General features: G+C 36.9%; 1 protein-coding gene across 2 annotated transcripts in view; it reads right to left on the reverse strand.

The window, feature by feature from the left end:
* CNTNAP5 (contactin associated protein family member 5) overlaps positions 1 to 27633 on the reverse strand; it is a gene marked incomplete at both ends in the record, with an annotated part of 1017925 nt that overhangs the window by 38761 nt on the left and 951531 nt on the right. For both annotated transcript variants that reach the window (XM_080690368.1, XM_080690367.1), the window contains 2 exons: positions 3700 to 3787; positions 8310 to 8436. In XM_080690368.1, coding sequence (XP_080546494.1) covers positions 3700 to 3787; positions 8310 to 8436 — 215 coding nt within the window. The remainder of the gene's footprint in view (positions 1 to 3699; positions 3788 to 8309; positions 8437 to 27633) is intronic.

Raw genomic sequence — 27633 nt, forward strand, 5'->3', positions numbered from 1 at the left:
TCTTGTTGACATGAGACATAGTGAATATGTAGTAGGATTCTTGTAGTTAGTGTAAAGTTTTTAGGTATGATGGTATGAAATACCTGGAATATAAAACAAGGAAGTACAGAAAGAGAAATGATTTTGAGATAAAGAATAGATAGAATGGAAGAAGGAAGTTTCTGAAAGGAATGGGGAGGGTAGAAAACAAACATGCAAAAAATAATAAGCAAAAACCTAACAATAAAAACAAATCAAAGCAGAGACAAAACCAACCAAAATAAGAGAGAAAGAAAGAAAGAAAGAAAAAAAGAAAAAAAAGAAAGAAAGAAAGAAGAAAGTAACAGCAGTGAAAACAAAATAAAACAACACTACCAAGTTACACATATAGCGCCTATTTAATGTCTGTTCACTATAGTAGGTTCTAGAGCATGATCCAATATCTGTCATTTGCTCTGTAATATATTGTCAGTTCTTGGACCCACTTCATGAGTGTGTGTGTCCCTCTCTCACCTTCCACATCTTTGTACTAAGGTGTCAGGGTGGCAAGTGTCACTATAAATGAGTTCTGTGTAAGTGTAGGGTTCTGTGCTTTCTGGTCCTGGACTCTGTTTTACGGATCCGAGCTTTGCAGTTTTCAGCCCTTGGCCTGTACCTCCCTACCCACACTGATAAATAGTGTCCATTGTAATCTCAGAGCAATCCACTGTGACCCTGTGCAGGTACTGTGATCTGGGCACTATGGATCTGGACACCTGTGTCTCTGTAGGATATAACTCAACCACCTCAGGTATGGACTGCCAGATCTTAGCCCACTAAGGTCCCTAGGGCTGCTCTTGGCAGTTGTCTGCTGAGAAACACAGTTAACTTACTGTCATAAGGGACTGGTTCTTTGGAGGGCACAGTGGGCTTCTGTGGGTGATGGGTTCTTTTGATCACACAGGATTTTAGATCTTTTTATCCATCTCTTAAGTGTGGTGCTGGTCACTTAAGATGTTGTACTTCTGTCGCTGCTTACTTTACCTCAAGTCTTTGCTTTTCTTGCTAGGACTCCTTAAGGCTATGGAGCTGGCAGTCATAGTTTGGGATAGCATCCCAAGACAGTGCTGGGCACCACACCAAGTCAGTTGCATTCTCAGGCTCTTTGTTTTGATGTTGCATTCTGACTAGTAGATTTTATTCTGCTGTGTTTTCCATTTTGTATTTTTGTTCATATATATCTTTGCTGCTTTGTTTTTCTTGGCAAGAAGGTGCCTTCTTGGTAATTTATTTTTGTTTGTTACAGCTGGATCCCACAGTCACCATTTTCTTCTTATTTTATTTTTATTTATTTTTAAATATATATTTTTATTGGTGCATTGTAGTCAAGCATCACAGTAGAATACAAGACTTGTTAGGGTATACAAGCATTATAATCCAATTAGCCCTTATCCTGTCCCCACCCCATTCCCTCCCCCTCCCTCGATCCCAACCTTGATTTTGTGATTAACTTTGATACATTTGTTTACGTACATCATGGGTTTTAAAGAGATTCCATCTTCCTCATCCCATCCCCTCTGATTGGTCACCTTGATTGTTCTTCCATGGGGCCCTTTCTTCAACTAGCTCTCCTCCCATTACCCATTTCTTTCTAGTTTTTGCATATTAGAGAAAGCATCTGATTTTCTATTTTCTGTGATGTTTCTTTGTGTATGCCATATTGCAAGTTCTGTTCCCTCTCCTGAAGGACCCGCTGCCAGCCTTGCCCCCTGGCAGACTCTGGTCCTGGCCTTGCTGGCTCCAGCAATGGCCTTGGCTCATGGCAGGCCTCGATCCCTGCCCCGCTGACCCGGGCTCCGGCCTCATCCCTCTGGAGGTTCCAATCCCTTCTTTAGAGGCCCCAGCACTGGACTTGCCTTACAACAGGCTCCCATCCCGGACTCACTGGACCTGGGATTTGCCTCACCCTTCAGCTGGCTATGTTCCTGGCCTTGGAGGCCCCAACACCGGCCTTGCCTCACGGCAGGCTTCAATCCCATCACGCTGGCCCAGTCTCTGGCCTCAACCCTCGGCAGGATCCCATTCTGGCTTCTTTTTAAAATGCCAAAAAGTTGTTGGGCATAGTGGTGCATGCTTGTAATCCTTGCGCTTTGGAGGCAGAGACAGGAGGATCACAGAGGTTTGAAGCCAGCCTCACTGGCTTAAGAGACCCTGTTTCCAAATAAAAAGTATAAATAGATCTTGGAGTGTAGCCTGGAGGTAGAAGGGTTTCCAGGAACCCCAGTACCATCAAAAGAAAAAATGCCAAAAAGTTATCAATGTTTCTGTATGCTTCTGTGTCTGATTAAGTAACAGAACATGATGAAATCACAAGAGAAGTTGAACCAATAGAAAATAACCAGAAAAAAGAAGTTCAACTGAAAACTTATCTCATAATAAGCAAGGACATTCAATGACCAATGTAAAAAGTAGGCAGTCAAGTTTGGTGTTAAATAAAAATCCAGCCCTCTGATTCATCAGTCAGAGACAAAACTGGAGAAATATAAGATTGACAGAAAAGGTCCAGAAATGCTGGTCCAAGTAAACTGTAACCAAAGCAAAATTATAAAATTATATTAATAATAAACAAAATAAGATGGGTGTGGTGTAATATTCCTATAATCTCAGCATTTGGGAGGCTGAAATAGGAGAATTGTAGGTTTGAGGAAGCTTCAGCAATTTAATGAGATTCTCAGTAATAACTAGTGAGACCCTTTTTCAAAACAGACAAAATAAAAAGGGACAGGGGCATATCTTGAGGAATAAGATATATTTTTAATGCCTCTGTGTTTAATTTCAAGTACCACATACAAACACACACACACACACACACACACACACACAAAACATGCATAAAACTGCACACAAAAATAATAATAAATAAAACAGATTTAAGCTTGAAAAACATTGTGAAAGTTAAAAGATATTATCCTAATGTGGCAAAATATTCAATTCATTCAGATAGTATAAAATATTCAATTCCATATGTACCTAATAAATATACTCATATAGAAAGTGAAACTTCCAGTAGAAAAAGGAGAAAATCTATGATATGGTGGAAGATTTTAATCCTCCTTTAATTGTACATTTTTTCCTTCATTTTTAAGTAAAATCAAGGAAATTAGGCCAAAAATTAAATTAATTAATTTAAAAGTTAAGTAAAAATGTCATTATCTTACTTAATTTCTTTGCAAACTTACCTCTCTCAGGCTTCCGAGAAACAGAAACAAATTTCCCTTGTTATACATGCATCATAGTATTTCCTATACCAGACATATGGGTTCTAAAGCTGGGCATAATTTTTCATGCCTGTAATCCCAGTATTTGGAAGGCTGAGAAAGGAGGATTGCAGGATTCAGGCCAGCCTCAGAGACTTAACAAAATCCTCAGCAATCTAATAAGATCCTGGTTCCAAAAAAAAAAAAAAAAATTAAAAGCGGGGGAGGGGGCGGGGGCTGGGAGAGTATGTCAGAGGTGCAATGTTTCTGGGTTCAATTCCCAACAACACAAGTGCACAAATACATAATAAATAAATAAATAATAAATAAATACATAAATAAATAAACTAATTTGGTTTCCAAAATGCACTTCATGGGAACAAAAAATCTAGACCTGAATCACTAAAACACCTTAATGAAAGCATTTACTTATTCATTAATTTTAAGAAACCACATTATAAAATTATAGTGTAGAACAACATACCTGTAACTTTACCCAGGATGAGTGACCTTATAGTCCTGAACTCCACTGCTGGGGAGAAATTGTGACTGAGCTGAAACTTTTGGTCTACCTGTGGGAAAACAGAAATCCAAAGTCCATAAGCAGACATTTTCAGGTAAACAGAGTTTTGTCAGCAATGGTTCCTAGTAAAAAGGCTTAAAACAGTCCTCTTTAAACTGCCTCAAAGATTTTCTCTCAAGGAAGGTTAGGGATGTCTCATTGATTATTCCACAGTGCACATAAATATCTATTTCTTTCTTCATCATGAAATAATCTATTTTATTTTTTTGGTGGTGGTACTGGGGTTCCTAGAAACCCTTCTACCTCCGGTCTACACTCCTAGACCTATTTTATATTTTTATTTGGAAACAGGGTTTCTTAAGCCAGTGAGGTTGGTTTCGAACCAGTGCGATCCTCCTGTTTCTACCTCCCAAGCACGGGCATTACAAGAATGCGCCACCATGCCGGGCATGAAATAATAATTTTCACAGGCATATTCTCCCTGAATATTCTATGCAGGTTTTGACAGAGATGTATATCACCACTGAGATTTTTCTCTACAAAGTTTTTTGCTGCAAACAAGTAAACAATAAAATCTGATCAGAAACTTGTTATGCAAAATTAATGCCAAATAGAACTGGAGGTTTCTTCCTATTTATCTGCATTTATTCCTTTTGCCCATAGAGTCATCCCTTGTATTTTTGCTATCATTCTAATATAAATTCTTCAGTGTGTAGACTGAGGGATTTCCTGGGCAAGGAATAATGTTTGACAAAATATTTGAACCTAGGGAGGAGAGGCTTGATCAATAGGTGAAGCCAATATAAAGGACATATCACCCAATCTTAAAGAAATGAGCAAGGGGTGCAAATAGGATTTTCTAGGACTCTATCTAGAGAGTCTCTCAAAGTTTTCTTGGCCTACACTGTTGCTAATTACAGATTTACCCATTTGTTCCCCTCTGCCTTCTTTCTAGCCACATGCATCGCTATTTTCTTTTCAGCCAAGTCAAATGTAACCAGTGTCTTCCAGACTCCACTCTGAGTAAACATATGATATATTCCTGCAAAGTATTTACCTTGTCTTATATCTCACCTTAAGAAGATTAAGAACAGCTGAGAACAGGGCACATGCCTGTAATCCCAGTATGTGTAAAGCTAAGACAGGTGCAACTCAAGTTTGATCATCAATTTAGTAAGACTCTCAAAAACTTAGAGAATTTTGTTTCAAAATAAAAAAAGAAATAAAAAGAACTGAGGGCATAGTTATATGTAGATTTCTCAGTTAATTCTCAGGAAAAAAGAAAGAAAGGATAAAAGGAAGAATGGAAGGAAGGAAGAAAGGAAGGAAAGAAGTGAAGTAAGGACCACAATGAGCCATGTTCCTAAGTTTATACTGTTCAAGAGCAGCAGATCTGGGATTAATTTCCAATCCTCCCACCTCCTCCTCTTGCTAATTATTTTCTACACCTTTTGTTCATAATGCCTTCTGTAACCTTTTAGATCTGAAAATCTTTCTCCTGTGGTTTAAATTTCTGACTACATTCTATGGCACATGATTACATGTTTAATTGTTAATTTGTGAATAAAATTTCACCATCATAATATTTGCAGTTTATCAGACATTCTTGTGTATCAGACCTGATACTAATGCATATCTCCAAATCTATTTCTCCCTGGAATATTATAAAATAGGTATTCCCATATTATAGGTGGAGAGACTGGTATCATAGAGATCCACAACTTGAGTGAGGCCACACAGCAAAACAAGAACAATATACCTCTTTTATGTGGATCACCTTTCACATGGCATTATGTACACTTTACTTGTCATAATTTACTGGGTATTTGAGCAATTTATTAATAAACACTGAATGCTTCTATTTTTGAACTTCTAGGAACATGCTTTCCATAGAAATTGAATATTCACTGTGTGCAAGGCTGTTTGAAGGGAGTCTCCCATAAAAGCTCCCCTCTTTAGAAGAATATTTCATTCATATCCTGGTTTTGTTAGCATACTTTCCTCTTCATTTGTGTATTTCTTATACTGAGGATTTAATCCAATGGGTATTCTACCTCCAAGTCATATCTCTTGAATGTTTTATTTTATATTTTAAAACGGGTTCTTTTTAAGTTTTTGAGGTCCTCCCTAAGTTGCTGAGGCTACCCTCAATCCAGTGTCCTCTATTCTTAGCCTCCCAAGTACTGGGATTACAGGTCATGACTTTTTCTATCTCAAACTTTTCATTTAGAATGTTGAAGTACAATAGTCTCTCCACTCCACTTCCACTAAACTTTTGGATCTTTGAAGCAGATCACATATATCCACATATATTCTTTTAGGACTTAGCAAAGAGTCAAGTACAATTTGAATAATGAACAGCCTGTATGATTACTTTCACCTAGAAAGCTTTAAAGACAATTTCTGTCATAAAAGCAAGATGTCTCTGGAGGCTCCACACCTTTAGGTACAGCATGAGTCCTTCAATTCCCTTGATTTCCGTCTATCTTTCATTTAAAGCTCATGGGCTCAAATTTGTCCCTTGTCTTGGAGATTTTTTCCCTTTCTCACCAAAGAGATCTGTCTTACAACCTTATACTCTCTTTGGAACTCCCTCTTCCACCAATGGACAGGATGCCTCCCTCATGCAATTCTGCCAGAGAAGAGAAAGGCTAAAGTGCATGGGAACTTCCTGCCAAGCACAGACCAGAAGCAGTATTCTCAGAACTGGAGGTTGATCTGAGGTTCCTTTGCCTCCTGCTTCTCATCTTTTGCTCCTCACCAAGCTCCACATACCTCTTCTCCAAGTCCACACCTATAACAGCTTATTGTTCAAGTAAATAAGTTCCTTCTGTCCTACTGCTTTGCTGTGTGGAATCTTGATGCTCCTTAGCACTTTTACCAGATGATAAATGGAGAAGAAAAGGAGCTAAGCAATACCTAATTAGAGAGATGTTAGTAAGATGAGCATTTAAGAAGGTAGGGAAAGTAAAGGTACGAGCCAAAGGAGTCCTGAGGCTACTGATGGGTCATAGGTACTTGGGGGTATTTTCAGCCATCAGTGAAACAGGGCATGTGTACTTGAGTGCTTAGTCAGGTGCAGAGCTATCTATTCTGAAAATTAAGCAAATGCACAGATCAAAAGCAAAATAAAGAGAAGATGATGATTTTCTTTTTAGTACTTCATGACCTATGATGTGGACTAAGAAATAATTTTGTTACACTTCTTAAGCCTTTACATTTTTTTTTGTTACTGAGTATTAAACTCAGGGTAATTATACCTAAAGCTAAACCTCCAGCTCGTTCTTTCTTTCTTTCTTTCTTTCTTTCTTTCTTTCTTTCTTTCTTTCTTCCTTTCTTTCTTCTTTCTGTCTCTATTGTGGTACTGGGGATTAAAACCAGGGACAGTCTACCGTTGAGCTACAAGCCAGCCCTATTATTTAGTCTTTTTTTTTTTAATACAGTCTCTCTACATTTCTGATGCTGACCTCAAACCTATTATCCTCTGATCTCAGCCTTCCAAGTACTGGGATTACAGATTGTGCAGCACCACATCCAGGTTCTTAGGTCTAGTTTATTACTTAGAATTGTATTATCTTTAACTAATTAGTGATGTGACAGGATATTAAATCTTTTTAACTTTTTATGGTGTCTAAAGTTTGCAATCTAGCCTAAGAAGCTTTGACAATTTTAGAACCCATAATTCTTAATGACTTTGTCAAGTTTTAAAGAGTTGGGAAGGAGGATAATGAAAAAAAATTTTTGACTGACCTCTTCATGCTAGTTTTTGTGCCTGGACATTCTGTATATTTTCATATAACCTTTCAAGAACTGATTCAGCCTAGTTTAGTTCATCCTTGTATGCACAGATATATAGATACAGATTCAGATGTAGATATATATGTAGACTGAAGGTCAGGAAGCTGAGAAACTCATCTAACATCACAGAGCTCAAGCAACAGAGTATGAGTTCACATTTGAGCTTCTTTCCTATTAGGGATGCCCCTCAGACTCAGGATCCTCATCTCTCAAAGGTTTCATAAAATTATTTCAGAAAATGTCCAATCCCTCCTTTATAGTGTTCTGCCTAGTTTGGTTGAGCTTATTTAATCTGTGTGATATTATCAGCTCATCTTAAATAAGGCAACGGAAGTTCACCTCCAAAATCAGGGCATCTTGGGTGGGTATACCTGAGATAAGAAAGACTCTATCCAGGGTGAGGATATAGCTCAGATTTGGAGCACTTGTCTGGCATTCAATCCTCACCACAGCAAATAAAAAATAAAGCAAAGCAAAACAAACACTAGCCAATTCCAATTTTTAAATCTTTGACAATAATTTGGGCTTCTGGCTGTATGATGTGGCTCTAAAGTTTCCTTCCTAGGGTAATAAGGAATCTGAGGGGACTAATCTTGGGGTTTAAGTACTGGGTGGATATACTTTAGGATGTATGTAGAATAACTGCCTACTCCCTCTACTGGGTTCTAACATCTCCAGTACTGGGATTTGCTTTTGACTTGGGTCAGAAGCTCAGAAACATTGATTGAGGTACCCTGGATCCTTAGCTGAGTGAGAAGCCAGTAGTGAGTTACCTGAATGGTGAGCTCCCTCCCCTCTCGGCTGATCTTCAAGTGGTGCAACTTCCCATTGGCAAAGTTCTCCACATCGATGGTAAATACATGGATTTCTTCTTTGCCTAGATGATACCGAACCTGTAAACTTCCTTGAAAGAAAAGACAATTAGGAATTAGTATTAGAAATAATAGCCACAAAAAACAAAGATACAATTAAAATGTCTTTCAATTAGTAATTTCTGTATTTTTTAGAGACTTGTATCAATCCATTCACCATTCATATTTTTAAAAGATGCTCTATACGCTCTTTTGTGTCCAAATAGAAAAAATACAAATATAGCAGGAAAATTAAAGCAAGTATGTGTAGTGTGGTGCCATACATTAAAATGTCAACTTAAAAATAAAGCAACTGCAAACTTATTTTGTGATTTGACTATGAGAACTTTAATAAGATTATTCAAATCCTTTCTCACTTTGTTCAGCTTCTACAGCTTACTATACTTCTCTTCCCTCCCAGTCACCATTTTATTCATTTTAGATACCCACTCTTGTCTTTGCCCTCTGATAATAGGACACCTCTGACCAAAGTGTGGTGTGGTTAGGGCACAGTGACACACTTAACCATTCATGTCCCATGAGGATATTCAAATTTCACCAGGAAGGTGTTTTTCAACTATCTATTCATTGGTGGTCAGGAGATCAATTTACTGGGTCTCAATCAGCATTTCTTACAAAATGGAACAGACCTGAAAAGGAAATATGAGAGTCCTTAGAGACAGATTAAGGACATAAAATGTGTTATTTGTGTGGGGAAGGAGATAGGAGGGAGGGAAAGAAAATTTCATCTTAAGAAGCATAATGGTGGCTGTGCTCTGAATATTTTACTGTATTTGGTACTAAGGATTGAGCCCAGGACATTCTACCTTCAAGAAACACCTCCAGCTTTTTTATGTTTTATTTTGAAACAGAATCTCACTAGGTTGCTGAGGGTCTCACTAAGCTTCTGAGGCTGGTCTTGAAGCTGTGCTCCTCCTGTCTCTCTCTCAAATCCTAGGATTACAGGTGTGCATTATCATGACTGACTTGAATAACATTTTTTAAAGTTTGAAAGTCACTGTGTATGAGAAAAGCAGCATGAGGCAGAAACCATTATTGAATGGTTACTGCATCTCAAATGTTTTAGACATTTTGTCTGATCCAAGCACAACTAACAGACTCTTGATCAGAGTAGCCCAAGTACACAATGTATCATTTACTCCATCTGGGTTTGTCTTATCTGGAGTCATATAAGTCCCTGCACACAGATGCCAAAGCCCTTTTCCTGGGCACACATGGACATAGGAGGCCTTTGGACCAAGGAACAGTATCATAAGCTGACTCCATTGGGAGAAAGGCACAATTACTCAAATTTGGGTTAAAAACCACAAAGAGATTCTGCCTCATCCCTTCAGTCAGTCAACATGATTTTCCTAAGCTGCCAGTCACAGGAAAACAATGGGATAGTGAGGAACCAAATATCCATAAGTGACTTTTTCAGAAGCTTGAATTTCTTTTTTTTTGGGGGGTGGTGGTGGGAGGTGGATGAATCACTGTTTAAAAAATAATCTTGTGTTGCCGGGTATGGTGGTGCATCTTGTAATCCCCATGCTTGGGAGGCAGAGACAAAAGGATTGCTCAGGTTTGAAGCCAGCTGCACTGGCTTAAGAGACTCTGTTTCCAAATAAAAAGCAAAAATAGGTCTGGGAGTGTAGCCTGGAGGTAGAAGGGTTACCATGAACCCCAGTACCACCAAAAAGAAATAATAATAACCTTGTTTTTTATGGAATTTCAGAATACATAAATGAAAAATAAGATTATACAGTATCAGGGCTCTGAGGTCATTGGCCCACACAACCAGCCACCAGAAAAGCTCCCTACAGCTTACCCTGGGCATCCTGTGTCCCTTCTCTAATTCTTAGAATCCAATTTTAAAAATCTCAATGAAGTATAACAACTGGGGATAAAAATGTGCCAAGTTTAGTGATAAACACCACATCATTCAAGTCTCTTGAGCTCAGTGACTGTCCTACTGCTTGAATAATTCATGCATATCATTGACATATTTCTTCATTTTAGAAATTATCTTCATTTGTTATCTTTTTATTAACGCTAACCTTCCAACTATCCCTGTTAGGTACCAATAGTCTCAGCAAAGACACTATCTCATTGAGGTGTGGTGGCACACTCCTATAATCCCACTACTTGGAAGGCTGAGAGAGGAGAATCTCAGCTATGAGACCAGCCTCTGCAACTTAGTAAAGCCCTCAGCAACTTAGTAAGACCATTTTTCATGATTTAAGAAAAGTAAAACAGGGCTGGTGTGTAGCTCAGAAATAGAATACCCTTAGGTTCAATCCCCAGTACCATTAACACCCCTCAAGAAAGAGAGAGAAAGAAAGAGAAAGAATGAGAGAGAGAGAGAGAGAGAGAGAGAGAGAGAGAGAGAGAGAGGATTGAGAGATTGTTAAAGTACTCTAAAGAGTGTTAGATTATTGTCAAATAAATTACAACTAGTTATTTTAGAGCCAAACAAATATTTCTCACCTTTTTAGAAATTTTGATGTAATCAATGACTCTCAAAGTAATTTAATAAAATATCCTGAAACCTATTGCTTATTCATTTTACCAGATTCCTAAAAGAAGAAAACTCATTTCAGGACTTTTAAAAATAAGTTTAACCCCACAAAGGGCTGGCTTCCAGTTCTCTCTCAGGCATGAGGGTGAGATGGAGAAGGGCCAGGGGTCAGCAATCACCTTCCCCAGTTTCTCCATCATCTGCTCCATCAGGGAGCTCTGAGGTATTACACTTCTCCAGCTGTGCTCTCCGGGGCTTCCTCAGGTCACCCAAGCCTCTTTCATGTCCAATTGTCTCTCCAGAACCCTAAGACCCAGAGCTGGTACCCTGTCCCCTCAACTTCCTGTATATTTTGGCTTGGTTCTTCTGTTTGCTTCCATCTCCTAGTCTTGCCTTCCCCATACTCCCTGCATACTTGCACAACTGCCAGTCCAGTATCATAGACAGTGAATTGATGAAGAGAGCATATCAGGTTAGATTTAGTAGTCTCCAAATCTAGTGAACCAAATGTTTTTAGATTTAGTAATATGTTGGTATTGTTCTAAGATATTTTAGTCCACTTACCTGGCCTCAGAATTGTGTTAATGTATACTAATGTTACTACATTATAATGGGCACATGCCATTTTTGATGTTCATATGAATAGAGAAAAGATTTTCATAATATTTAAAATAAAAATTATTTGAGGATCAGTTAGGTCTTTTTTCTAAATATGCTTTTGGAATACACATATTTATAACAAAATGACCTTTTGTCACTAGCAGTACTCGTAAAAGTTGTAAAGAACTGGGTGTGGTGATGCACACTTGTAATCATAGCATTTGGGAGGCTGGGAAAAGAGGATCCTGGTTCACAACCAGCCTCAACTACTTAGTGAGGCCCATTACACCCCACTGAAACCCTGTTTCCAAATATAAAATAAAAAATAGAGCTGGAGCTCTAGCTTGGAGGTAGAATGTATCTGGATTTTATCCAACATATGAAAAAAAAAAGTTGTAAAAGCTCCTTTGATGTTGATACACAAAAGTTACATGTAGCTTCTTTTTCTTCCTTTTGAATGACCTTGAGCACAATTTGTTTCATTTTTATAAAAATAAACAAAACATATCAAAGGCATTTAAATAAGAGTGGAAATGTCTTAAGCTAGTTGTGATGATGCATGCATAAAATCTCTATATGTGGGAGGCTGAGGCAAGAGAATAGCAGGTTCATTGCTAGCCTCAGCAATTAAAAAAAATAGCACCCAGAAACTCAACAGAACTCTCCTTCAAAAAAAAAAAAAAGGAATGGAGATATAACTTGGACATAGATTGTCCTGAGCTTCAAATTCCAGTAAGAAATTAACATATATACAAGCAAAAAATAAATAAAAAGAAATAGCATAGTCCCACTTAAACTTCTTAAAGAAAATCTCTATGAAAAAAATAGTCATTCTGAAAGCAAACTCCATTGTCTATAGCTTTTCTTAAAATTGCTACATGCACAACTTATTGTTAAATTCAAATGATGACATGAATGAAAGTATAGAAGACAAACATAAATAGAAAATAAAACATGCTCATAGACTAGAAGAATTAATATTGTTAAAATATTTATATTAAGGACAGATTCATCTCCAAATTCAGTGAAATACTTGTCAATATCTGAATGGCATTTATAATACAATAGAAAAAATCTAAAATTCATATGGGACCAAAAATGCCCTGAAAAAGGAAAGCAATTTAGAGAAAGAAAAACTGATCTTGGAGACACCAAACCCACTGCTTCAAACTATATTCAAAAAAAAAAAAGCCCAGTAATCAAAACAGTAATTGAAATATATTAGCATCAAAATATACCCTACTCCCATGGAGCAGAATGGAGAACTTGGAAATAACCCACACAAATATCAACACACACAAAAGTCAACACATGTTTAACAAGGGTGCCAAGAATACCCAATAGGGGAATGAATGGAGAATCTCTTCAGTCACTTGTGTCAGGAAAATTAGATATCTCAATTGAAAGGAAAAAAATTGAATCTTTTATGTCAAACATATAAATTTACTTGAAGAGGGCTAAAGATTTACTATTAAGTTTCAAAATGAAAATACTACCAGGAAGAAACATAGGGCAACCACATTTATTTATTTATTTGTTTGTTTGTTTATTTATTTATTTATCTATGGGTCTGCGGATGGAACCCAGGGGTTTTGACCTCCGAGCTACACTCCCTGTCTTTTTTTTTTAATTATTCTTTATTTTGAAACAGGGTCTCACTAAGTTGCAGAGGGTCTCACTAAGTAGCTGAGGCCATCTGCAAACCGCGATCTCAGCCTCCCAAATGCTGGGATTACAAGCGTGCACCACCATGCCCTGCTAGGCAAGCACTCTTTGATATTGGCCTTTGGAGTGAATTTTTGGATAGAACACCATATCCAAAAAAATAAAAAAAAGTAAGTATCACACTTCAGCAAAGAAATGTTTGCACTGCAAAAACCATCAAAAAACAAAATAGTGATATAAGAATGAGAAAATTGTCAGATGTGGAGGTGCTCACCAATAATTCCAGTAGTAGGGAGGCTGAGATGGAAGGATGGAAGGTTTGAAGACAACCTTAACAATGTAGAAAAGACTCTCAGAGACCTAGAAAAACCTTGTTTCAAAACAAAAATAAAAAAGGAGTGGTATGTAGCTTGGAAGTAGAATCCCTCTGGGTCTAATACTCAATAACACACACACACACACACACACACACACACACACACACACAGAGAAAAAATATGCAAATAAGGTTAATGTCTAAAATATATAAAGAGCCTGGTGTGTTGACACATTCCTATAATCCTTGTACTTGAGAGGCTGAGAGGAGTATCACAGATTTGTTGCTAGTCTCAGCAATTTAGTGAGGCCCTTTGCAATTTACTGAATCCGTGTTTTAAAATAAAAAAATAATAAAATAGGGCTAGGGATGTAGCAATCACCAGTACCTCAAAAAGTTAATCAATTAATTAATAAAATAAAATTAAAGAAAGAGAAAAATTCACACAACTCAACAACAACAACAAAAGAGAAAAACGGTTAATAAAATGAACAAATGACCTGAATTAACATTTTTTCAAGGAAAAGATACAAATTAGCAACAGGATATGAAAAAATATTAAACCCCACTATTACTAATTCTCAGAGAAATGCATATCAAAGGCACAGTGAGTTGCCACTTAAACATGTTAGGATGGCTGTTACCAGAAAAAACAAGAGTATGGCAGCGAGTCTGGTAAGAAGAGTTTTTCTGCACTGTCTGTTGTAATAATGATTGGCATAGACTTTATGAAAGACAGTGCAAGTGTTTGTTAAGAAATTAAAAATAGAATGATGGTATGATCTAACAATCCCATTTTGGGACATATATTCAAAAAAAAATAAACTCAGATCTCAGAGAGACATCTGTACCTTTATGTTCATTTCAGGATGATTCATGTGGCTCAAATATGAAAAAATCTCAGTGTTCATTGAGAGATAAATAAATAAAGAAATATATGTATACACTGAAATATTATTAAATTGTCAAAAGTAAAAAAAAAATTCTACCATTTACATAAATATGGACAATCCTTTGAGAGAATTGTGCAAAGGAAAAAAGGTAAGATAGACACAAAAAGACAAATAACAAGAGATCTCACTTATACACAAAATCTAAAAGTAGAACTCACAGAAGCAAAAGAAAAAACAGGTTCTTAGCAGGAATGGTGTAAGGAAACAAGTGTCTTGGCATGTGATTAACTTGATCTAATGTATATTACAGGTGGAAATGTGTGTCATTATTAATTTCACTATGATAATTATTACACATTCTCCATATATATATATTTATGATATATATATGTATATATTTATATGTGTATATATATTTATATAATTATGTGTATATATATGTATATATATATAAATCATCAGTTAAGTGCACCTTGAATATATTCCATCTTTGTCAAGTTAAATTTTAATAAAATGCCTAGAATCCAAATTCTGAGAAAGTCTAATATTTTTAAATGTCTTGGAAAATGAGACCTTTTACACTTATGTGAAAGATAAAATGGCTTTCTCCCAGTGAACATAAACATTAAGGTTATTTGCCATAGTTTGGATCGTGGGCAATGAAAAGAAGATTAGAAGGGATTCTTTAGAAGAGCTAGGCTGGATAACCTATTCTCAGCTATTTAGAATTTTTCAGAAATTCCCAGATGTACTCAGCCATGATGGTTTTCTAGGACTCATTTCTTATTAAAAAATCAGCCTTGAGAACTGACAGAGAAAGTCATAAACAGTTACTGATCCTACAACCTGTCCAGAGTGGGTTTTGCTTCACTGTCCTCAGCCCCAGTCTAGGCACTTTGAAAGCAACCATTATCTTGTTCTATTCCAGCAACTCTGTTTGTGTTAGCATAGAATAACCACATCTGCCTCTCCTGTGGCTCAGAACATATTTGCATAGAAAACAGTCACATTACCACCAATGACTACAGACCACTTACTACTCTTCCCTGGCATTTTATTTTGACCCCCATTCCTATAGCCTACTTCCTGAAATACCAGTCATGTTTTAATGAAAGAAGAAAATGGATTGAATTATAATATTGAGATTCTCTTTAATTTTTATTTTTTGGTTGATATGTATGAACAAATATAAGCAAGTTCTTCTTTCTAAATTCAATCTTTACATCATGTGTAAAAAGAATTGTCAACAAAACTTCATGGAGATACTGGCTGATTATTTATGTGCTTAGAGATTTCATCAAACTATTAAAAATCTGTTTTTCTTTCTTTTGAGACCCAATTAAAGTTCACTTGCATTAAAAATACCTCTATCCTCTTATTTGTATATGATTTATGAAATTTGAATGAAGCAGTCATTAGGACTCGACATAGTAATTAGTTTTTAAATTAGTCAGGCTGAGGCAGCTTTGTAAACTTTATGTCCACATTTTATGATCCAATAGCTTTTGAATATAGATCCTTTTGTTCATGACATCAACACAGAGCAGACAACAGTCATCATTTGTTATGTGCAAGAGTCACTGTTATGAGTCTCTTCTCAAAAAGCAAGACCTGGGCTTTCTCCCAGAACTCCCAATCTAGCAAGCAACTCAGCACAGTAAGCAGCTATAACTATCAGGAGAAATGCAGGGAGGTAATTTACCCAGGTGGGATTGAGGGAGGAGAGAAGAAATAAAAGCCATAGGTAGAAAGGTGACCCTCAAGGAAGGAAAGGGGCTGTATTTCTTAATCTAAAAACTTCACCATGATGTCTGCCTTCATGCTGAAGTTCTTTTTTTTCCAACCTAGTTCGTGCATATATTTGTTAGTCTACAGAATGTATGTTAGACCATAAATGAAATGTAGGCTTAAATTCTTAAAAGGGCCAGTAAACCAGTGAAAGTCAGCCTACCCCTTTCACATGCTCATTATTTGCCTGCACACCCAAAGATCTCTCCGTTTCTCTCTGGAGGTGGCCCATTCTCCCTTAAATGTGTATTTCTTACTTTCCTAAATAAACCTTTGTCTATGTCTTTGAATGAATGACACTTGCTAAAATTATTTTTGATAACATAGTCAAGGACACAACAGGGATCCTTAAGAAATAGACCCTTCTCCCATAATAGGATAATGGTAAAACAGATAAATTTGCCAGTGGAAATAAATCCTGAATGGGGGTCCAGAAAACCATATAAAAATCGCCATAAAGACAAGATGGAAACAAAGCATTTTCATGTAGAAAAGGAAAAGTGACAGAAAGGAACATAGACTGCATATCTGTGGCTTGGTGAAGTGTTTCTCTGCATGGAATAAGTGGACAATATTATCTGAAAAATTTAGAATGTGAAACCATACAGTGATATATAAGAAAACCATTACCTCTGTTGAGCTATGAACTTCTTAAACCCATTGCTTTGTTTTTTCTACTTGTTACTTAGGAAGATAATCTCAAAAGAAGTTCTGTGATTTTCAATTCTGAATCTGTCTCCAAAAATATCATCCCAGGAATATGGGGAGCATGATACTTGATCCAAATTGCAAGTACATTCATAAAATAGGGAGCTGAGCCACATGTATTTAATAACCAACTCTAAAACTCATCTTCAGCATCTAATATTATATGACATTTAATAAATATTTCAAAAGTGTCTTTGGTGTTTAAAATGGTTTCTAAAGTTTAATAATGTGAAAGATTTAGCTTGCTCAGTATGGCATTCATACTCTGGGGTCATGTGTTTCCCTAGAAATTGTTGGACCTATGCAGTTGTTGAACCCATGCAGTTGTTGGACCCATGCAGTTTACTGAGTTCAGGGATGACAGAGAAGTTCCTGAAGGCTTTAGGCACTTCCATAAGTGAAAATGTAAATAATGGTCAATTAGAGATAATTTTCTAAGACCATTCTAGAATTATTACTGTGTATAATAACTAGCTGTTGAGGAACTTCAGACACTTCTCACTACCCATAGTTATAAAGACATAGCCATAGGTTCTTCTTTATTGGCATAAAGACAAATAGATGGAGAGCTTTACTGTATGGCAGGGTGAAACAGGTCGGCCTCTGGAGTTCCAACTCTCTAGAGGTGGGGACACTACCCAGAATCCTGTGCCTTCTGGATCACATATTTGCAATCTACTTTAATATTTATTTTAGAAATGTGAGTGTTCACTTGCATCTAGAATATGTACCATGGAAAAAGAGAAGATTAAGGTTTATTGGATGTATGTTCTCTAGAAAGTCTTGTGCAAGGTTCTTAGAGTGATGCACAACTTCTCATTCAATCAAGGAATGTGGTGGCATTCAGATACTCCCCAGTGTGTGGGCTCACAGAGCCATTTTGTCCCCAGGGTTAGGATTATAATTATTGCAATGATTGGTGATAGTCAGTACTGTTTTGTGCTCCAAGTAAAAAGCAAACAAAACTCAAGGAGTTATTTTTTCTAAAGTTTTGATGGTACACAAAAAATTTAAATCCCAGGCTTATACAGCACCATTAATTCAGTTAGATTAGAAGCCATGGAGTGTATCCCACTAAAAACCTGGTATAAAATAGAGAAAAGAGAGTTTAGCAATCCAAGTTAACTCCTATTTTTCTCCTTAAACTTCTTTCCTAATCATGTGGTGAAGGGATGGTGAAGAAGGATATCTCCTTACCACTTAAAGAAACTTTCTTCCTTATGCTTCCATGTGGACAGAAAGAAAACACAGCATGCTCTGCTCTAACTCTACATGGTCTATCTTCTCAAGGAAGATTCAGTTTCTCCATGTGTACTCATAGAAATGAAAAGAAAACATCTTTTTCTTGATGGGGAATGGGAATCCTCCATATTGTTACAGATTAGGAAATTGAGGCTGAAAAACCTGAATTCAGAAATGATGAATGTAGAATTGAAAATGACGACTGAGGGATGCAGCACATTTAAGTAGCTGGAACAAATAAAATTCAACTACTGATAAGGCAGCATCTTGACAAAAAATAAACAAAGCAGCAGAAGATATTCACAATCAAAAACACAAACAGAGCTGGGCATGGTGGCACACGCTTTTAATCCTAGCATTCAGGAGGCCCTCTGCAACTCAGTGAGACCCAGTTTCAAAATAAAGAATAAAAATTTGGGCAGGAGGTATAGCTCGAAGGTTGAATGTCCCTGGTTCCATTCCCAGACCCAAAGGAAAAAAAAAAAAACCACAAACACAAACACAAACAGTAACCACAGAGGAAGGAAATCCAACACTCTGATTGCAAGTTCTACTGCAAAGAGCTCTAGCATGCCACTGGCCTGGTGTGGTGGTTGGTGCCATCTTGGGCAGCTGGCCTGAACCACTTTTGCTGGCTTCACTTCCAGAGCCCCAAGAAGTTCCAACAAGAAATCCAAGAACTTGAAGTGCAGAAAGTAGCATCAGAGCTCCAACATCTTAAGCAACCAGCACCAAGCATCAGGGATGCAGTAAAACATCCAAAATCCAGTACACTCACCAGAGGCAGCACCTGCAGTGATGCACTATGCCCTTCAGATACCTGGCCCACAGGACAGCAAGGTAACCACTTGTATTTTGCTTTCTGCTCACCTGAAGACCACCCAGAGCAACCGCCGGACACCAGCAAACTCAGACCTGGTGGACCATTCTAGAGATAGTTTATTTAGAACCGCCAGTGACCAAGAAAGGCCAAGAGGGCTCAAGGTGCAACACCCACACAGAGTCACAGGGGGTCAATCCAAGACTACACTGAATACCCTCTGCCAGTGTGGGTAGAAAGGCATAGGTACAGGGTGGGAACGCACAGAGCACAGGGCCTGAAATCGCAGAGCTCATGATGGAGAGTGCAGAGCCAGGGCCAGAGAGAGCAGAGCCTAGGGCCAGAGGGCATGGAACACAGTATCTGTAAAGCCTAGGGCCAGAAAGCCCAGAGCCCAGGGTGGGGAAATGCAGAACACTGAGCTTAACTGGAACTATTTACAGTGACACTCAAGGCTCTGACACCTAAGCACAAAGCTGTCAGAGATGAGAGAGGGGCACAAACACTCATAAAATGGGTCCAAAAGCTGACAATGAGTTAAGGAGCTAATGAGAGACATTAGAATATACACAGTGGACAGACACACAGATATTATATAGACCTTGGCTATACATATATATATATATATATATATATATATATATATATATATATAAATTAGCAGGACTGCTGTTTCTTTTTGTTTTGTTTTTGTTGTTGTTGTTGTTTTCTTTCACACTGTTGCTAGTTCTTTTTTTTCTTTTCTTTTTATTTTTGGTTGTGTTTCTTTGTCTTTGATCTATTATTGTTAGTTTTTGTAAATTGTTTGTTACTTTATACTTGTTTGTTTGCTCTCTCTTCTATCCCTTTTATAAACGTTCTCCCTCTAGCCTATCTACTCTCTTCTCTCTAAACAATTTTTATTTGCTGCATCTTCTTGTTTTATACTCAAGCTATTTCAAATATCCATACCTAAATACTCTTTACTAATTACAAGAATCTTACTGACTGAACTTTTCTCATTCTCAACCAGATAATACCCTATTATACTTAAATTTTTACTCAACTTGATTCTATCCTCTACTTTGCCCAACTCCTGTACCCATCACCACAGGTCCTCCCTCTTTATCCAACCCTTACCATTGAAAAAAAGCACTGTTTACCCATTCATAAACCTGCTGACATTCTAAATTCTTACTGCTAAGATGAGATCAGACACAAGATTGCACACAGAAAAAGAAGATGTCAAGATATCAGGAAAACAAGGCTGAGAACCCCAAAAACATGAGAACTAGGAAGAGTGAGAAAATAAGAAAAATCATGAATACTGACCTAAAACAAATGCAGTAATTCCAAATCCTCATCTTCTTCAATATGATAAATGCCTCACAGTAAGTGTACAATAAATGAAAGAGAAAATGGAGACATTAAGAAACAATCAGAAAGAGGCCTGGAGAATTTCTGGGAAGATTTCTTGGAGGATTCCCGTGGCCATAGCAACAATAGCTGGCAGCAGCCAGATAGGACAGGTATTTCTCTGAGAAACCCTGGACATCAGATTTTGGTTTAATATCTGATTGGGGCAATATATAGAGACATTTATAGCCATGACTTCCTAACTAAAATATGTGCCAGTTGAATTAATGCACTTTGAAAGATCTGTGCAGAGCAGGAAAGCTAATCTTACTTTTGCATCATGTCAAATATAATTGCCTACTTATTGCAGTTTAAAGAGACACAAATGTGCTTATCTTAAAGAAAAATAAAGTAATTACATTTGGTTTCCCCCAATATTTAGCAAAGATGCCTGGAGCTTTCTAAGAAACTAATTGTAGTTCAGAGAAAAATAATGAATATGGTAAAATTTACAAAAGGTTTATGTGTGGAGACATAACCCTTCCTTTTTTATAAACTATACTAATTTCAATAACAGAATCATCATAAACTTCCAAGACAAAGTGTAAGCTTGTGTGCCTAACAGGGAAGACACTGTGATGGTTTCAAACCAATGTGCCTGGGTCAGATGGCGTTAATGACTTGGGAGACCCTGGGCAAATCAAATGCCCATTGCATTGCCTCCTTGTGCATAATGTTTATAATCACAGTATCTACTTCATAAAACAGTGAGATTTGAAGCTATATGAAATATTTTATAAATATCTCAACTATAACATTCATAAATGTTAACTAGGATTGTCTCATAATTATGATTTTGATTATCATTTATTTACTCTAGAGATACATTTTTCAGGAATTCTATCAGTAATCAAATACTGCATCATCACTAACTAGTGGGCTTGGCTTATTCCTCTGTGTCATCATTTGTGTCATTGCTAAATGACTCTGAGAAGAACTCTCTTAATGCAGCACTATATTAAAGACTTGCATTTATACCAAATGGAATTTGAAAGAGGTAAATGTGGTGTTGCCCATTAAAATATCCACTTAAAAAGCCAGTCTCATTACCAGTTGTGATCAATTGAGTATATACACTTTGCTAGAGAGGCAGCAGCCTGTAGGGATTCTCAAATAACAATCCTAATTTCAAGTTCAAAGTTTTGGCCAATGGAAAGGAAACTGTGATTTTTATTTATTTACTATTTCATAAGAACATTTTTGTCTAAAATTTCACATTTGTTAACTATTAATTTAATTATGGTGGAATTTTGTTCTAATCCAAATAAATCCCCCATTACTATTTTGGACCAGGAATGATCAAAAATAGAGCAAGCTTTGAAACAGAGAAGGCCATCTGATTCTTTTGTATTTAATCAGGAAAACTTCCTGCAGTGGGGAAAAATAAATTATTTAGCCAAAGTTTGGAATTAGTCAATGAGATATTTCAATGTCAATTCACTTTGAATTGTAGAATTTTATACCATGTTTTAAATAGAGAGATGCAAATCGAAACTACCCTGAGATTTCACCTAATTCCAACTAGAATGACAATCTTTCAAAACACAAACAACAACAAATGCTGGTGAGGATATGCAGAAGTGGAAACTCTAAAATATTGTTGGTGGGATTGAAAATTAGTCCAAGCACCTTGGAAAACAGTGTGGAGTATCCTCAGAAGAATGAGAATGTACTTACCATTTGATCCAGCAATACCACTTCTGGGTATCTACCCAAAAGAAAGAAAACCAAAATACCAAACTAATCCATGTGTATCTTTGTTCATAGCTACACAATTCACCATAGCCAAACTATGAAACCAGCCAGAGAAAATAGCAAACAAAAGGGACTTTATATAAATGAGAAATAAGACCAGTAGAGTAGTGGAAGTGGACTAGAGGATGGAAATGAGGATGGGAAAAAAGGAATGTTTAAAGAAAGGGACAGCTTAAATAATGCTATGTTTATACATGAAGGTATCACTACTAATCTCAGTAACATGCATGCAGAGCAGTAGGAGTGGGGTGGGCTACAGAGGGAATCCCACCAAGTGCTGTGTACATGTATGTTTGTATTACTTTGAACCTCACATAATGTATAATTACACTACATCAATATTGCTTAAAACCCCAGTTCCAAAGTTATGCCCTCACATATTCAAGTTCTACTTTGGTAAAATTTGGCTTGATAATAGGGCACAATTCTTCCTCCCAGGGTAACAGAAAATGTGCCTACTTTTGCTATTGGGTAGGAAAGGCTTCAATACTGGTAGAATACTGATAGGCACAAGCTCAAGTCCTTAGAGATTGTGTGTCTTAGAAATTGAAGGTAAAATATATATATTGCAATTTATATTTACAAAGTGCTCTGAGCTTCCTGAGGAAATTTGCAATACCAAAAAATGAGGTAAATGTGTAATTAATGTCTATTTAGCAAGGAATATGACCTCTCATGCTAAGAGAGTATGTACACACTAACATTCATGCAAGATAGATAAATTATTTAAGAACAACCCAGGGCATATTTCTCTGATGTATAAAGAATTCATTTGCAGAGTGCTATAGAATAAGGAAAGAAACCATCATAGACAGTAGTCTACTCTCAACCTCAGAAAACACAGCACACATTCACCATGAACATTATGGTGCACCTTTACATCAAGCCAGGGAATACTTTCTTGGGACCACTTGAGATGGGACAGGAAGGAGCTGGAAATTATCATGGCCAAATGTGCTAGGAACTTTCTCCAAAAGAAGCATGAATCAAATCAGAAGACCAAATCACCATTCCCAGTTATTTTCTTTAGACACCAGTCCAATGATTTGACCTGTTTAATTTGAATAGATAGATCTAAAGAAGATCTGTGAAGGGGTCAGTAGCCCATTGCAAGCAAACCCAATCTGCTTTTAGAGGCTGATTCCAAAGTCATTTAGTTGATTTTATAATTTCAGCATCCTTTCTACCAGATTAGATTCTAACTAATAAATAATATTATGCAAGTGCATTTGTGTAGAGCTTTACAAAGCCTCTTGCTAGCTATCCATGCATTGACTCTAGAATCCTTCATGAGAGTTCTCAGGTAAATAACTTTCTTAAATTTGCCTTTAACCACTTTTCATCCTATAGTCATCCTCCGAAAATTGCTGTCTTCTCTGCTAGGTTTCTCTCTTCTAAGCTCCCTTTCTTTAACTCTGTTCTGGTTCCTCACTAACCTCAAAAAAAGGTGAAGCTTCTACTCTCATTTCCAACTCTCTGTTCCTCTCTCTTGTTAATCAACTGAGAAAATTATCTACAAGGAGCAATACAGTAAACATGATTTTGGAGTCCCCCACTGATGACAGATCCAGTGCTCTTGGTGAAGAGATACAATCTTTCTATGTATCTTGATTAGAAAAGTTGAAATAGAGAGGGTTAAGCTGTCTTTTTTAATGCATAAATTCTTACAAGTACTGTAACCTCTGCTTGCTAGCTGCAAAATAAGTATACCAATGTTTGCCTCAAAAAAAATTTGTTAGATTTTGAATAACACATAACAGACTGTTTCAGCTTCACACAATATCTAACAAATATTCAACAAACTGTGATTGTCCATGTTCCTGGCACATCAAACCATGCCCAGGGACAGGGTTGTGATAGATGTCAAGCCATATTTGAATTTTATGTTTCAGATCTCATAACATTATGTAGTACTTTCAGGAATGGTTTTGGATGTGACCATCCAGGAGGGCATTCACACTCCACTGCCCCTGTGAGCCCCTCTGCATTCTAACAGTCTACAAGGGGGTGGCCCCTAGGACCTTTGCTAGGTTCTGTAGCAACCCCAGTAACCTGTTGCTGTGTTTGTCTAAGGCCATAAAATATGCTCATGCACTTAGCTCTAGTAATTCTGCATCCAAGATTTTATCCAGAACAATAATTGAGGGTTTTGTCAGTAGTTACTGAGCATATAATTAAAAAAAACAGCAAAATGTAAAAGTCAGACTGCATCCAATAGTAAAAGAAACATAAGAAAATCACATAATCTAATGTAATTATTAAATAATATAGAAAATATGAAAATATAATATTATCACCACAATATAACATTAATTTAAAATAATTTTCAAATATTATAGATAGATCACATTTCCATTTAATTACAGGTTGACTGATAAGCAGTATCATTAGTTATGATCTCTATGTTATAATGTTTACTAAATGCCTAAAATATTCTTATTTAATTCTTACAATAATCTTTGATTGTAAGTGTTATTATTTCCATTTTATAACTGAGAGAACCAGTGATACAAATGTTTTATGATTTGCCCAAAGCAGTTGGAAAAATTATGGACCTGGACTGATAATCAACTATCAAGTCTGCTGATAAATAAATGTGAAGCTGTGGCACTAGATCTAAAACCAAAATCTAGTCTATCTTGGCAATGTGACTGAGGATGAGTTGCATATATTTGTGTATATCCTTTTGTATGTATTTTTGTTTTGTTTGTTTTTACCTTGTCTTTATTGGGTATGTGAGAGTTGCAAATTCTTTAAAGCTATAATTAAAGCAGCTAAGTGGCACCCTCAGTCCCATCAGGTCCTTGTACCCTTGGTTAGCTTCTTCCCAGAGCTGCCTTGGTACAATTTAGGATAGCCACTGCCCCATTACTTACAGAGCATGACATGTAGCCCGGCTCCAATTGCTGTCCTGTCAGCTTGTATTGGCCTTTTGCTGCCACAGCTGCCCTTTCCAGCCTGGATGTTTAAGTATGAACCACCTCATTCTGCAGCGGCTGATTAGGAAGCCTCAGTCCTCACTTGCCCTTCCTCCTTAGGAAGTGGTAGTAACTCTTTAAAGAAATGTAAATTCACTCTTGAGAGAAAAGTACTGCTAGGGAGATGAGATTAAACAACTGAGGTGATACTCTTGAATTTATTTTTTAAATGGAAAAACATCATTTGTGAATGTTTATGGAGGGGTTGTCAGTACTAAAGGCACTAGATAGTAGGCTCTGCACTGAGCCTCTAGAAGCTAGAGTATGTGGGCTTGTGGTCAGGAGCATAGATTTTAGAGCAGAGTACCTGATGCAAACCTTGGATCTGCCCATTTGTCAATGCTTGATTTCAACCCATTTCATCTCAGTTTAATTATTTGTGATTTGGGATGAGATTAATGATTTTTTTTTTTTTTTACCAAAGAGCAGTATACATGGAGTCATATATGCAGTAGGAGTTGTGTGATGTTGTTCCCTTAGAACAACGCTTTATATCATGGGGATGGAACCCAGGGGAATTCAATCTCGGAGCTATTCCCCCTACCCTATTTTTATTATTTTGAAACCGGATCTCATTGAGTTGTAGGGGGCCTCACTAAGTAGCTGAGGCTGTCCGAGATCCTTTGGTCTCAGCCTCCTGAATGCTGAGGTTACAAGTGTGAGTCACCACACCCGGCTTCTGATATTTTTTTTAGAAAATGCTCACTCTTGCTGGGGTGGTGGCACATGCTTGTAATCCCTGCGCTTGGGAGGTGGAGACAGGAGGATTGCGCTGGTTCAAAGCCAGCCTTGCTGGCTTAAGAAACCCTGTTTCCAAATTAAAAAAAAAAATCTATAAAATAGGTCTGAGAGGGTAGCTCGGAGATAGAAGGGTTTCCAGGAACCCCAGTACCACCAAAAAAAAAAAAAAAAACAAAAAACAAAACAAAAAACCAAAAAAAAAAAAGCAAACAAAAAAATGCTCACTCTATACTTATAGAAAAACCATGTCTCATGCAAAAAGGAGATCTTGAAATTTTTAATATTTAATTAATTCAGTTGATTAAACCTAGTGACATTTTACTTAGAATCTTAATTCTATTGTATTGTACTGTGTTGCGTTGTGTTGTATTATATTGTACTGTGTTATATTGTATTTTAAAAGTTTCAAAGGATCTTGCTAAATTGATAAGGCTAGTTTCAAATCTCATCATCCCAAGTTCTGGGATTACAGACATGTACCATCATACTTGCTTAAATATACTTTTTTTTTTTTTTTTTTGGTGGTACTAGGGGTGGAACCCAGAGGCTTTCTACCTCCGGGCTATAATCTGAGACCTTTTTTATATTTTATTTGGAAACAGGGTCTCACTAAGTTGTTGAGAGCCTCACTAAGTAGCTGAGGCTGGCTTTGAACCTGCGCGATCCTCCTGTCTCAGCCTCCCAAGCGCGGGGATTACAAGCGTGCGCCACCACACCCGGCTTAAATATACTTTTAATAGATACATAAATACATAAAAATTGTACACATAAATGGAGTTCCATGTGATGTTTAACATATGCGCATATCAATCTCTTCAAATATTTATTATTTTTATCAAAACTTTCAAAATCCTTTCTCCTAGCACCTTAAATAGTATATATAGCACACTTTATCACATATAGTCACCCATCTATAGAATAGCACACCAGAACTTGTTGCTCCTGTCTAATTGTAACTTTATGCCCATTGATCCATTGTCCCCATCCTTTCCTTCCCCCTCCTCTCTCATCCTCTGGAAACTACTACCATACTTCTAACTAGTGTGAGATCAAGATTTAAACTGAACATATAAATGAGATCCTGGCTAGGGTACTTTTTTTTCTTTGCCTGTCTTGTTTTACTTAACATATGCATGAAAGGCATGACTTAAGATAATCCTCATCTTCTTTCTTACTAGTACTACAAAACCTTCTTTGAAAATTGAGAAGTAGAAACTATTAATAAAAATTGACAGCATGGCATCTGAGAAAAAAAATAAAACTCTTTCAAGGTTATGTGGTAACCTCTGGTGTGAAATGACAGTGTTTCTCCTGTACCTCATAGCTAACATCCCAGCCTACTGCTGGAGTAGGTCAGAAGAAGCCCAGTTGAGAGCTACCTGTAAAACACTGGTTCCTACCATTTACTCAAACCAGAGCTTAGAGGCCACAACTCAAAGGACCCTCTGGAAACAAAAATCCCTGATCTGAGATAGCCAGGGAGACAGGAGAAAAACTACAGAACACAGAGGTTCTCAGTGGCCTTTAAAACGACTCTGTTGGAACATAAAAAAGTTTTAATGGTTCTTAGCCTGACATAGTCCTACATAGAAAAGGATACATCTTACTTAGTGGTAATTAGAATACAAAAGGAAAATGTATTTATAAAACAAATATTGAAATAGTAATGTTTTATTTACTAATCAAATAAGAATTTAAGAGGGCTACAGCATCCCTGACTTCCTCTCTATATCCATGGAAACTACTCTACTTACAGTGTTCAGGACCGAGCTTCCCTGTCAATGGATGTGTCTGAAGTCTCACCATGGATGATTAAATAATAATTCA

The sequence above is a fragment of the Muscardinus avellanarius genome (assembly GCF_963383645.1).
Source record: "Muscardinus avellanarius genome assembly, chromosome: 2".
NCBI classification, from domain to species: Eukaryota; Metazoa; Chordata; class Mammalia; order Rodentia; family Gliridae; genus Muscardinus; species Muscardinus avellanarius.